The sequence below is a fragment of the Vicugna pacos genome, chromosome 2 (genome assembly GCF_048564905.1).
Source record: "Vicugna pacos chromosome 2, VicPac4, whole genome shotgun sequence".
NCBI classification, from domain to species: Eukaryota; Metazoa; Chordata; class Mammalia; order Artiodactyla; family Camelidae; genus Vicugna; species Vicugna pacos.
The window spans coordinates 77,669,786-77,681,979 of record NC_132988.1 but is presented as its reverse complement, the minus strand read 5'-3'; the positions used below and the strand labels follow the sequence as shown (position 1 = coordinate 77,681,979).

Sequence of the window (12,194 nt, the reverse complement as noted above, 5' to 3'; positions counted from 1 at the left end):
TTAAAAACAAAGTACTACTTTTATTCAGCTCACTTCTCCATTTATTAGAATAACCACATCTGGAGAGGCACAAAGCACTTAAGTTTACATGACTACAAAGTTATCACAAATCCCAAACTTTTTAGCCACAGATATTTCACTTATTCTGTTTAAAGAAAAAGCTTTCAAAACATCTGAGTTAGCGTTGAAACACAGAGACCCCGAATATATGGGAAATACATATTTTCACTTCCTGCTCTAATAATGTTTTCTTTAAATAGAATCCAGCATAAAAGGGATTGAAATATGTAAGGTCATGATGCAAATGCTTTGGAGAAATAGTGAAATTAATCTGTACAACACGGAAAAAGATGTAGTGCGCACAGAAGGTCTGCAAGGCCTCACTGAGCCATCTGGGCTTCCATGGCTTGTGCTGTCCATTCTGGTGCTGTCTGACTAATTTTCTCCAAAAGGTTATTCACTTGGAAACAAAGCGACTGGATCTGTTTGTCCCATGTTGGCAGGGCTTCTCGTGCTAAAGAAAAAGGAATAACGTACAAAGTTGAAATTATTCCTCTATACCATAGAGAATGTGAGTTAAAAGATAAATACAGAAGCACTGATTTTTAAAAGTTTACTCCAAAAATCGTGGCTAATAAAATTAAGCTAATCAAGCGATAGTTAAGAAGAGTACCCAAATCACTGGCACAAAGTACAAAACAAAACAAAACAAAACAAAAAAATACACATACAGAGACTTATTATCAACCAAATAACCTCAACCAAAATCACAACAATAAAGCTACTTCACTGAAGCCTACTGACTCATCACCAGTGTTCACCAAATCATAAGACACTGCCACCTGCTGAGGAAAGTAAATTTATATATTCGAGGCTGTCTCTACTTGATTCTGAAGGATATTTTAATATTTAAACCCAAAACAAAAAAAAATTCATAATGAATCCAGCAGATTTTTCTCTGTACCAGCAATGTATAGTTAAAAATAAAAAACTGGGGGTGGGGGTAGGGGGGTAATCCCATTCAAAACAGCACCCAAATTTTCAAATATGGGCACAAAATTAATGAAGAAAAAAAATAAAATCTTAATAAAAGACAAAATTATTTGAGTAGACACAAACCACATTCCCAGGTGGAAAGATGCAGTATTACAAAAATATCAGTCCTTTGCTATTAATATACAAATTTAAAGGAATTTCAAAGACAATCCCCCTTTTCTGTTTTGCTTTCTGAACAAGACTACTAAAGTTAATATGGAAGAATTGATGTTTAAGAATATTCAAAATAATCCTGAGAACTAAAAATACGGGCAGGATTATGATGTATCTATAAAATGGAATCTTATTCAGCCATGAAAAGGAATGAAGTACTGATTACATGCTATAACATGAATGAAACTGGAAAAACAGTATGTTAAGTAAAGGAAGCCAAAAAGTCACTTATTGTATGATTCCATTTATATCAAATATCCAGAATGGGTAAATCCACAGAGACAAAATAGAAATTGGTGGTTTCCAGAGGCTGGGGAGAGGGAGGAAGGAGGAGTAACTGCACAAGGGGCATGGGATTTCCTTTTGGGAAGATGAAAATGTTTTAGAACTAGGTAGAGGTGGTGACCGCATAACATTGTAAACATACTAAATGACATTAAATTTTTCACTTTAAAATGATTAATTTCATGCTATGTGAATTCCAACTCAATTAAAAAAAAAATAGTAGTGGAGGAACAAGAGTAGCTTTCCCAACAGTAAAATTTACTATAGATTTATTACCTAATATTGTTACAGATTAATGAAACTGGAGTACAGAAATAGATTCAAACATAATGGTATCTGATATATGCCAAAGATTAGAAAGAATGTTTTATTTAATAAATGATATTTACATAATTGGCAATCCACCTTTTAAAAAAAATTAGACTACGCCTAAAGTTATACACACAAATACTGTTGACAAATTAAATTTCTAAATATAAAACAATAAATGTCAGAATAAATTTTAGGAAAATACTAATTTTACCCCAAGGTGAAGAAGACTTTCTTTATCAATACAGGAAACTCAAAAGCCATAAAATTTTAAATGGACATATTTGACTATAAAAAAAAAGCCTTTAAATATGTTTATGGTATGCATTGTCTTACAGAAACACAAGTAACTGGGGTGGGAAATGGGAATGGGAAAAATATGTGTCACACAGACAGCAAAGAGCTGAAATTATCATTAAACCAAAAGCTCCAGCAAACTGACACTGGGAGGTCAGAAGAACAGGTGTAGAGGGAAAAGGAAGGAAATAGGCAAGAAAAAGTAACATCAATTCACACAAGAGGAAACGCTAATGGCCAATACATGGAAAGATCAAACTTCACTAGTGTCAGGGAAATGTACAGTGAAACAATAATGCAGTATTCTCCCTCCATCAATTGGCAAAAGATAAAAAAAGGAATAAAATCCAGCTGTTGAAGACTCTTTCTCTCATACTGGTGGAAGTGTAAATGGCTACATGTGTCTGCAAAGCAAACTGGTGGTAGCTGTTAAGAATCAAAATACATACATCCTCTGATGCAACAAAGGATGAAACTTTTCTATAGAACTAAGTGTCCCAGTATATAAAGATAAGCACAGGAAACCACCTGAATGTCCACCAACAGGTGAATAGCTGAACTCCAGGAAATACTATGCAGCTATTAAAAAATAGATTTACATCTACTGACTTGAAAATATGTTCATGGTATATTAACTTTTAAAAAACACCTTGTAGACCAGTATGTACTTTAAAGTATAATGCCACTTAAAAAGATCTCTACATGTTTTTAGGAGGGAGGATGTAGCTCAAGTAGTAAAGTGTGTGCTTATTAGCATGCTCGAGATCTTGGGTTCAAACCCCAGTCCCTCCTCTAATAATAAAGGAATAAATAAACCAGATTACTCCCCCCAAAAAACCTAAATAAACAAATCACTCTTCAAAAAATAAAAAATTAATCAAGAAAAAGATCTCTATATGTCTTTATTTATCTATATATAAGCATGGAGAAAAGCACACAAGAATTTAGACTGACATTAGTTATGCCAGGGAGCTAGGATTAGCCAAATGGAGACGGAAGTGAGAAGATATTACAAACTCTTCCTTTATTCATCCTTATAATGTTTTACTTATTATTATAAGCATATTTATCATTATAATTTTTAAATCTAAGAAAATTAGAAAGGAAAATATTCCATATTCTATCAAGATGGAATACATTAATTTAAATTGTCCTTTCACTTGGTGACCCCTCTGCTATACTATTCATCACATAATGTTTGTGTTTATTCAATACTTATTTCCCACTTACAATGTGCAGTGCACTGGAAGATGTTGGATATACCATGGAGAACATGAGACACGGTATCTACCACTAGGAAGCTGAGCTTGGAAACAGATATTTAGACAAATAGCTACAGAAATGGAAATAGTTACACTTCATGCTAGGAAGAAATTCAGGGTGATAAGAACATATAACTTTAAGCCATGACTAACCTGAGGAGTCAGGAAAATTATTACTGGTGAACACTGTTCAAACTAAGACCTGGGGACAAATAGAAGACGGCTGGAGAGGCCGGCTGTGGAAAGGGGTGGTTATTTCAGAATGTTTGGAGTGGGAAGGAATTTACAATGCTGGGAAAAACTCAAAGACCTGTGAGCTGGATTGGAAACAGAAAGCTATAAAGGATCATACAGGACTTCCTGGAGACTTTGTAGCATTTTACTCTGCAAGCAAAGGGAAAGCCATTCTTTAGAGTGTCAGAGAAGAGAGTAACATTTAATAATTTGGTTTTTTTCTTTTTTGTTTGTTTGTATTTTTAAAAGATCACAATCACTCTGGCTATACTAGGGCAATTGAATTAGAAAGGAGAAATTGTAGATGTGAGGATAGTTAAAAGGCTGTTTCTCAAGCCCAGAAGGGGTTATGAGGGTTCAGAATATGTTGGTGACAGCAGAAATGAAGAAAAGCACGTGGACTCCAGACAAACCTAGGAGGCAAAATTGAAAAGGATTCTGGGCAGCCAAGAGAAGGCATGAAGGATCAGAAATGCTGGAGAAAGTGGACAGTGTAGTTTTTGACGGTTGGTTGGTTGCTGTGGGAGGCAGACAGGGACGGGAGATAATGAATTCAGTTTTGGATACGTTCATTCTGAGATGCCCACAAAGCAACCAGGTGGGAAACCTATTAGTCAGTTGGAGCCACTGAGTCTGGGAAGAGAAATTTACACTAAAATCTAAGCATTGCCTGCATCAAGATGGTAACTGAGTCAATGGGAACAGATGAGATTCCCTAGTAGAGTAGAGTGGGGAGACCAAAGCTGAGGAGTAAGCCCTCAGCAACCCTAATATTTAAATTTAAAGCACTACAGAATCTATAAAGATGACTGGAAAGAATACCTAAAGAAACAGGAGGGAAAGTGGGAGGACAGGGTGGAGGAGATGAAAGAAGTTAAGATGTGGGGGGCAACAAAAAGGAGTGAATCATCAACCCTATTCGATATGTTGAAAAGTCAAGATGAATTCTGAAAGATCAAAGGATTTTTGCTAAAATGGAAGAGATCCAAGAACGTTTAAACATTGATAGAAAGAAGCTAATAGAGAAAAAAGGATAAAAACAGACAAAATAACTACTAAGCACGGGTTCCTAAAAAGGATTTTTGGGGGGGTAAGGGAGGCAGAGGTCAGAGGAGGGATCCCAAGTACTAGTGGAAGAACTGGAGAGAGAGAAGTCGTCTCTAGTGCAACAGGAAGAAAAGACAGAATAAGATCTACATTTAACACTTAGTGGTTTATCAATCTGATAAAGAAGTTAAGATAATTTCATACTGACAGTTTATTTTTCCTCCTGTGATAAACAGGACACAAGATTTTCTGCTGAAGGAGGAAAGTCAGACATTTAGGAAAATGACTCTAAATAGTCATTACAGAGTAGAGGAAAAGGGTTGAGGAGGAAATGTGTAAGTATCCCAGGCAGTGTTGAAAACCCAGGACCTTGAATTTGCAATGCAATCTGTCTGTCTGGTGCTCTGACTCTTCTCCAGCAACATCTGTTAACTACTCAAGCAAAGGTATGCAAAGATGGAGAATGGGTTCAATTCAAGGCGAAGTTTTGCTGGATTGCAGGGACAAAAAGTTCACAGACAAGTGTTCTGGGGCATAAAAGAGTAATTGCAGTGATGAATGATGAAATCCAAGCTGGACAGGAAGAATAGAAACGATGAAAAACAGCTGGGCTGACTGGAAGAAACTGAAAAACAACAGACCGGAGGCTCCAATGCTGTCAAGGGAGAGGTGAAGAAGCAGTAACTGAGAAAGACCACTAGAAAGACAGAGAAAAGGTTGTGTCAGGGTGGGATACTGCAGATTAAAATTGTACAGGTGGAATGGTTCTGGTATAGCAAGACCCAGGGCATAAATGAGGTGGGCATAGGGGCTGAGGTATTAGACAATGAGAAAGTCGCGAGATCTCCTTATCTGTCTGCCTCCACTCATTTAATGAGCTGCTAAATAGGAGCTACAACTGTCATAAACAAGCAAAACTTCTTACTTTCAAAGTGAACTATTCCATCAATCTGATCAATAAATCCATTCATACGTCCTTCTGTTATCATTTGCGATGCTATCTTTTCTGCCTGTTAAAAAAAAAACACAACAATAAATTCTCAGACATTTTATCATATCTAACAGTCATTCACATGTGATAAGAGAACTGAAACGTGGTTTAGCTACCCATCACTAAGCTTTACATATGTACAATTTTTACTTTCTCTTTATGTCAATAGTTTAGTCTCTCAACTTCCTTTTTATGTATTGGAAACAAGAAAATACCTTAGCTGCAGGAATCTCTAAAAGGGCTCCAAGTTCTTCAAAGGTAATATTATTATATAATTTGCTTGCAGACAACAAATTGTGTTCAATAACAGCTCTGTCCAAGATGCTAGAACCTTAAATAAATATAAGAGAGTCTTAATTTTGAAACTACTTTTACACTCTTAAAAGATGCATCTTTTAAAATTAAATATCCAGGCAGGTAATAACTCATAATCATTGTCCTCATTCCTCCTATCAAAATTTTAAAAGTAACCAAAATGCGTTGTTTGATACATTTTGAATAACATACAATTAAATACAAACAACACATTTAGAAAATGACTGGCGAGTAGTAACTAACTAGCTAAATGGATTTAATCCTTTGGATTTGGGTTTGCTTCCCTGGACTATCAGCTTCATTAACTTTTCTTGCTATAAGCACAAACTTTCATCAGCAAGTAGCAGCAAAACAATCATGTGACCTGTTCTGCAAGCTTGAAAAGTCAATACATACAGCTCAATGGAAGTATCTCTGTTCTTTTAGGCACTTCACATGGATCTTACCCTGAGGCAAACGTGAGAAATGTCTGGAAGGCAGGATCCCTTCATGAGAGATCAGGTGTAACATCCCCCCATAAGTGAGATACTATAGGCCCTGACAAAGTTCTGAACCTAAGGCCCGACCCTGAAGGTATCAGACTGCTGAGCTCACCCAATTCTCTTTTCTTTCTAGTTTTATTGAGATATAATTGACATATAACATTGCATTCATTTAAGGTGTACAACATAACGAGCCGATCCACATACATACTGTGAAATGACTACCACAATAAGTTTAGTTAATTAACATCATCACCTCACATAGTTACAATTTTTTTCTTATGATGAAAACTTTTAAGATCTACTCTCTTAGCAACTTTCTAATATAAAGACCTAAATAAATAGAAAAACATGGAAGACTTAATATTGTTAAGATGATAATATTCCCCAAACTGATCTACAGATTCAGTGCAATCCCAATCAAAATCCCAGCTGGCTTCTTACCAGAAACTGACAAGCTGTATGACATTTATACAGAAATTCAAAGGACTCAGTGGAGTGAGAACAATTTTGAAAAAGAACAAAGTTAGAAGACTCAGATTTCTTGATTTCAAAACTTACTACAAAGATACAGCAATGAAGACAGTGGTACTGGCATGAGGACAGGTATACAGAATAATGAAATAGAATTTAGAGTCCAAAAATAAACTCTCACATTTACAGTCAACTGATAGTCAACAAGGATGCCAAGGCAATTCAGTGGGGAAATAAGAGTCCAACAAACGGTGCTGGGACAACTCGATATTCACATGCCAAAGAATACAGGTGAACCCCTACTTTACATCATATACAAAAACTAACTGAAAATGAATCAAAGACCTAAATTTAAGAGCTACAACTATAAAATCTATAGGAGAAAACAAAGCAAATTTTCATGACGTTGGATTAGGCAATGGTTTCTTAGATGAAAGCACAAGCAACAAAAGAAAAAACATAAATTGGACTTCATCAAAATTAGTAACTTTTGTGTTTCAGAAGATACCATCAAAAAAGTGAAGAAATAACACACAGAATGGGAGAAAATATTTGCAAATCATTTACCTGATAATGATAAGATCTAGAATATACAAAGAATTCTTACAATTCAATAATAAAATGACAAATAATCCAACTGGGAGTTGTAATGACAATAAACAAAAATGTCCAAGAAAGATAAGTAAGAAAATCAATAACGTCTAAAACTGGAGAGGAAGGAGACAAAACATCTGTCATATATGTATAGCCCTGTGTGAGAAATCTGAAAATCATTTGCATTCTCAGAGACCCTAGTGAGTCGCTCTCATTTTAGAAAAGAATTATCTATCTGATTATATCTTCTTTTATTTTTGTCATGGCCAGAAACCTCAATGTCAAATCTAAAACTAAGCTATATCAATCTTGGAAACTTCTTCTTACTTAACTAGCTTTTAACTTGTTTGTCAGGCATCTTCTTGCAAAAAGAATTTAAAGTTGTTCAGAATACACAGAAGACAAAAATTTAAAAGTAAAAAAGAAAAACAAAAATAGCAACAACCAACACACAAACACGCTATTTACAGGTGGGCTACAAGTTTAATTTTTTCAGTTTTCTTGCAGCCCACCAGTTTAAGAAAACCAGTAAGTTTATCAACTCATGGTGTTCAAATAAGATAAAAACCAATTGCTCAAGGAGAATCACAACTAATCCTAAAACTGAAAAAGAACTTTTCTGAGTAGCTGCATTAAGAATATACTTAATTAATGAGCATTAGTAATCAATTGGCTTGCTTCTTAAAGTACAATTAAATGAAAGTAATTTAATAGGAGGCCAATATAATTCCTGCAATGATCTGGTTTAACTCCACTCAGTAAGACTGGAGAGGTGTATATCTTTCCATCAAATCTTACATAAATAATTCTTTTTTTTTTAATAAATAATTCTTTACAGCTAGATTCTCTTCAACATAGGATGACAGTGAGGCCCAGGCAATGAGTCTAATAGAGCTGCATGTTAATCTCAACCTTTTCCATGTTTCTGATTGTCCTGATGGTCCTATATCTGTATTTTTATTATCATGTGTACTATTGTTATAAGCTACTTTAAAATCTCTGTAAATAAACATATACAGGATATTTGATGTTATGAATAGGTATCTGTTAAAAACTTCTTCCCCAGCAAAGGCAGTCTGATTTAAGCAAACACATCCCTTAACTAGGGAACACAATACCAATTTCTATTCTTATTGGAAACACATTCCCCTGAATAACCTTGGGAAAGCGACTGTGCCAAATTTTGTTGTACCTAAAATAGGACTGGAAAATTATGCTCTGTCACAAACTGATGATTAAGATTGATTACAGTGCTTATCAAATGGTTTGTGTTTCTAAAAAATCAGGCACTGTACACCTAGACTGAGGGTTATTCTTCTGCCCTTACAGTTTACAAAGTATGCTTTATTCCACAAAATACTTTCCAACAGGGCTATTTTTATACTTCAAAGTCATATCTGTGTATAATATTCATCTTGTCAATATAATATTCCTTTTTCTTATCAAGTATTATATAAAAATATTACAGAAAGATATTAAGATGCTTCCAATTTAACATACTTTCCACTAGTGTGTACCTAAATATTTACTACCACATATTTATCAGACATGATCATTACCATCAGCTGTAGTCGCTTTCTGGTGAGGCATCAGCATGGCAGCAAATTCTTGAAGTTGATTTCCTCTGATGATCCTATCTAGGTACATTTTCTCTAGAATCCCATAAGCAGCAAGTTGCTGACACCTTTCATCCTTAAAAAGAGTAGCTAGCATCCGAGAACGCTGCTGTCCTAAGGGAAACAAATGAGCATCAAATATTCTCACAATCTATTTTCCCAATGATAAATAATCTTTCCTATGACCCCATTTTTGCCTACTAAAATATACAGTTGATTCTCATTATTTGCGGTGGTATGTTCTATTAAGCTACTGCTGACACTGCATTAGTGAACCCTCAACTGCTGCTCCCAGGGAGAATACAGGGTTGGGTTCCTATGAGCCTCTGGTCACAACATTTTTATCAGCTGATCAATATGTAACCTTATGTGTACTTCCGTTTAAAAGCACCTTATTTAACATATGTTTTTGATTCATTAACATTGGACTCATGGGCTACACTATAACTCACACCTGAATGAAGCTTATCTGACACGTTATCTTCTCTATAAGGCACATCACAGACTTCCCACCCTTAAGAACACAAGACAGCACTTCAGCACTATACTTAAGAGCCATTTTAAACAGCAAAATCATCAACAAAATGCATGGAAATGTGAAAAGCATCGTATTAAAAAGACCACAAAAAGGGCACTTGTTTACAGCATGTGAGCTAAAACAAGAAGGCAGAACACTGCCTTGTTCAGTCCCAACTGGAAACATACACTGGGGGACTCAAATTTTTTGCTGCTCCACACATGTCTGCAAATGACTGTAAAAGTACATTGACTACTGATTTGGGGGTGACAAATTATAGAAAGTAGACAAAGTCACAAATATTGGAATCCATGAATAATGAGGCTCAAGTATATATTCATTTGTGAAGACTATGGTATACAGTCATTCTCTCAGTATCCAATGGGAATTGGTTCCAAGACCCCCATAAATACCAAAATCTGCAGACGTTCAAGTTACTTACGTAAAACAGTGTTGTATTTGCATTACCTTCACATATCCTCCCCTACACTTTTAAATTATCTCTAGATTACGTATAATACAAAGTAAATGCTATGTAAATAGTTACTGATGTCAGAAAATTCAAGTTTTGCTTTTGGAACTTCTGGAATTTTTCTTCCCAAATATTTTAAATCCGTGGTTGGTTGAATCTACAGATGCAGAACCCCTGGAAATGGAGGGCCAACTGTATGACAAAATGCTATAAGAGGTATGAATTATAGCTAATTGTTATTCTCCTCTTCTTGCTTATTTGTATTTCTACAATGAAGATGCGTTCTTTTGTAATAATAATAACAAAGACCTCCTTTGCCTTCTTCACTGAGTTGACATTTGTACTGCTGGTGCAAAAGCAGTGGTGGCTAAAACTACTGGCACCACAGCACAGATCAAGGCACTGGCACCAAACTGTACTGTGCCACACACTCAACAGTCAAAAAAAAAAGTTTCATTTCAGAATGTCCTTGAAGCAGTAAAAAATCATTTTTATTATATCTTGACAGTTGAGAATATGTCTTTTTAATACTTTGTGTCACAAAATGAGATATATACCAGTACTTCTGCTGTAAATCAAAGCCCAGTGGTTATTCCAAGGAAATATAGCACACATTCACTTAAAATAACTGCTGATAAATTATGGTTTTATAGACTTGGGTATTTGGCAGAAATTTTCTTAAAAATGAACAAAGTGAGCCTATTACTACCAACCAACAGCATCTGCTGGACCTGCTACAATTTGAGTTTTCAAGAAAAATGTTAGAATTTTTGAAAGCTTGTATCTGCCAGGTGGGAAGGGATAGACTGGGATTTCAAATGTAGGATAGATAAACAAGATTATACTGTACAGCACAGGGAAATATATACAAGATCTTATGGTAGCTCACAGATAAAAAAAATGTGACAATGAATATATATATGTTCATGTATAACTGAAAAATTGTGCTTTACATTGGAATTTGACACAACATTGTAAAATTATTATAAATCAATAAAAAATCTTAAAAAACAAAAAAAGAAAACTTGTATCTGCCGCTATAAGCTTGACAACTTTTCAACACTTAAAAGGGTTTTTCCCTAATGAAATCAGTGGTAACACATTTAAATATAATTTTTATACAGTGTATAATAAAATATATCAATATTTGGAAGCTCTGCGTAACTCAGTGAGGCAGTAGTTTCCAAACAAACAATACATGATGGCACAAAATCTTACGTGGGTAAAAGATTCATTTGAAGTGCAAGACAGACCAAAATTTGAATATTACAGGATGCAAAATGCTCCTTGATATGGTTTTAGATGCCACAATCCAATGAACCTATAAGAAACTATACCGCTTGTCAAATGTGGTATCAAAAAAAAGTTATCAACAATTATCTGAAAAAAACAATAGTATGCCTCCTTTTTCCAACTACATATCCTCATTAGGCTGGATTTTCTTCATATGCTTCCACTAAAACAACACATCAAAACAGGCTGAGCATAGAAGTGCCTTTAAGAATTCAGTTTTTGTCTATTAAGCTGGACAACAAAAAGATTTGTAAAGTCAAAAGGAAAACAATTCCAATTCTCTAACGTTTTTTGCTTTGGAAAATAAAGTTATCTTATAAAAATATGTCATTTATGTTTATATGTAATAGATCTATTATTGCTATTTTTAAATGAATTAATAAAATTTTAGAATTTCTCACTTCATCTTCCAACTAGTAAACAATAAATATACCCTTCCTAAACAAAAGCTCTCTAGGGTTCTCAATTTTTCAGAATCTAAAGGGGTTCTGAGACCAGAGGATTTGAGAACTTAAAAATACTGGACAAAAACGTGAGGGAATTTAAAATATGTCATTTCAAAATAGAGAAGATCTTTCTAATAAGCACATCAACAAAATCTAGACGCTTCATAAAAGAAAAGATTAAAATAAACTATATAAAAATTTAAAGTTTCTGCATGGCAAAAATTTTATAAACAAAGCCAAAAAAGAGATGACAAATTGGGGGGGAAATGGTTAATTTCTTATATACATGAAGAGCTTTTATAAGTCACCAGAAAAAGATAAAAACAAACAAAAGAAAATGGCGAATGAACA

General features: G+C 34.6%; 1 protein-coding gene across 2 annotated transcripts in view; it reads right to left on the bottom strand.

Annotated features, from left to right (window-relative positions):
* COPS4 (COP9 signalosome subunit 4) overlaps positions 1 to 12,194 on the bottom strand; it is a 29,020-nt gene continuing 16,826 nt past the window's right edge. Inside the window, exons 7-10 of one of the 2 annotated variants that reach the window (XM_006198197.3) lie at positions 9,059 to 9,229; positions 5,850 to 5,965; positions 5,569 to 5,653; positions 1 to 514 (exon numbers count right to left, since the gene is read on the bottom strand). In XM_006198197.3, the coding sequence (XP_006198259.1) occupies positions 381 to 514; positions 5,569 to 5,653; positions 5,850 to 5,965; positions 9,059 to 9,229 (506 nt within the window). In that variant the 3' untranslated portion in view covers positions 1 to 380. The remainder of the gene's footprint in view (positions 515 to 5,568; positions 5,654 to 5,849; positions 5,966 to 9,058; positions 9,230 to 12,194) is intronic. The other variant, XM_006198198.4, reaches the window with a different exon arrangement.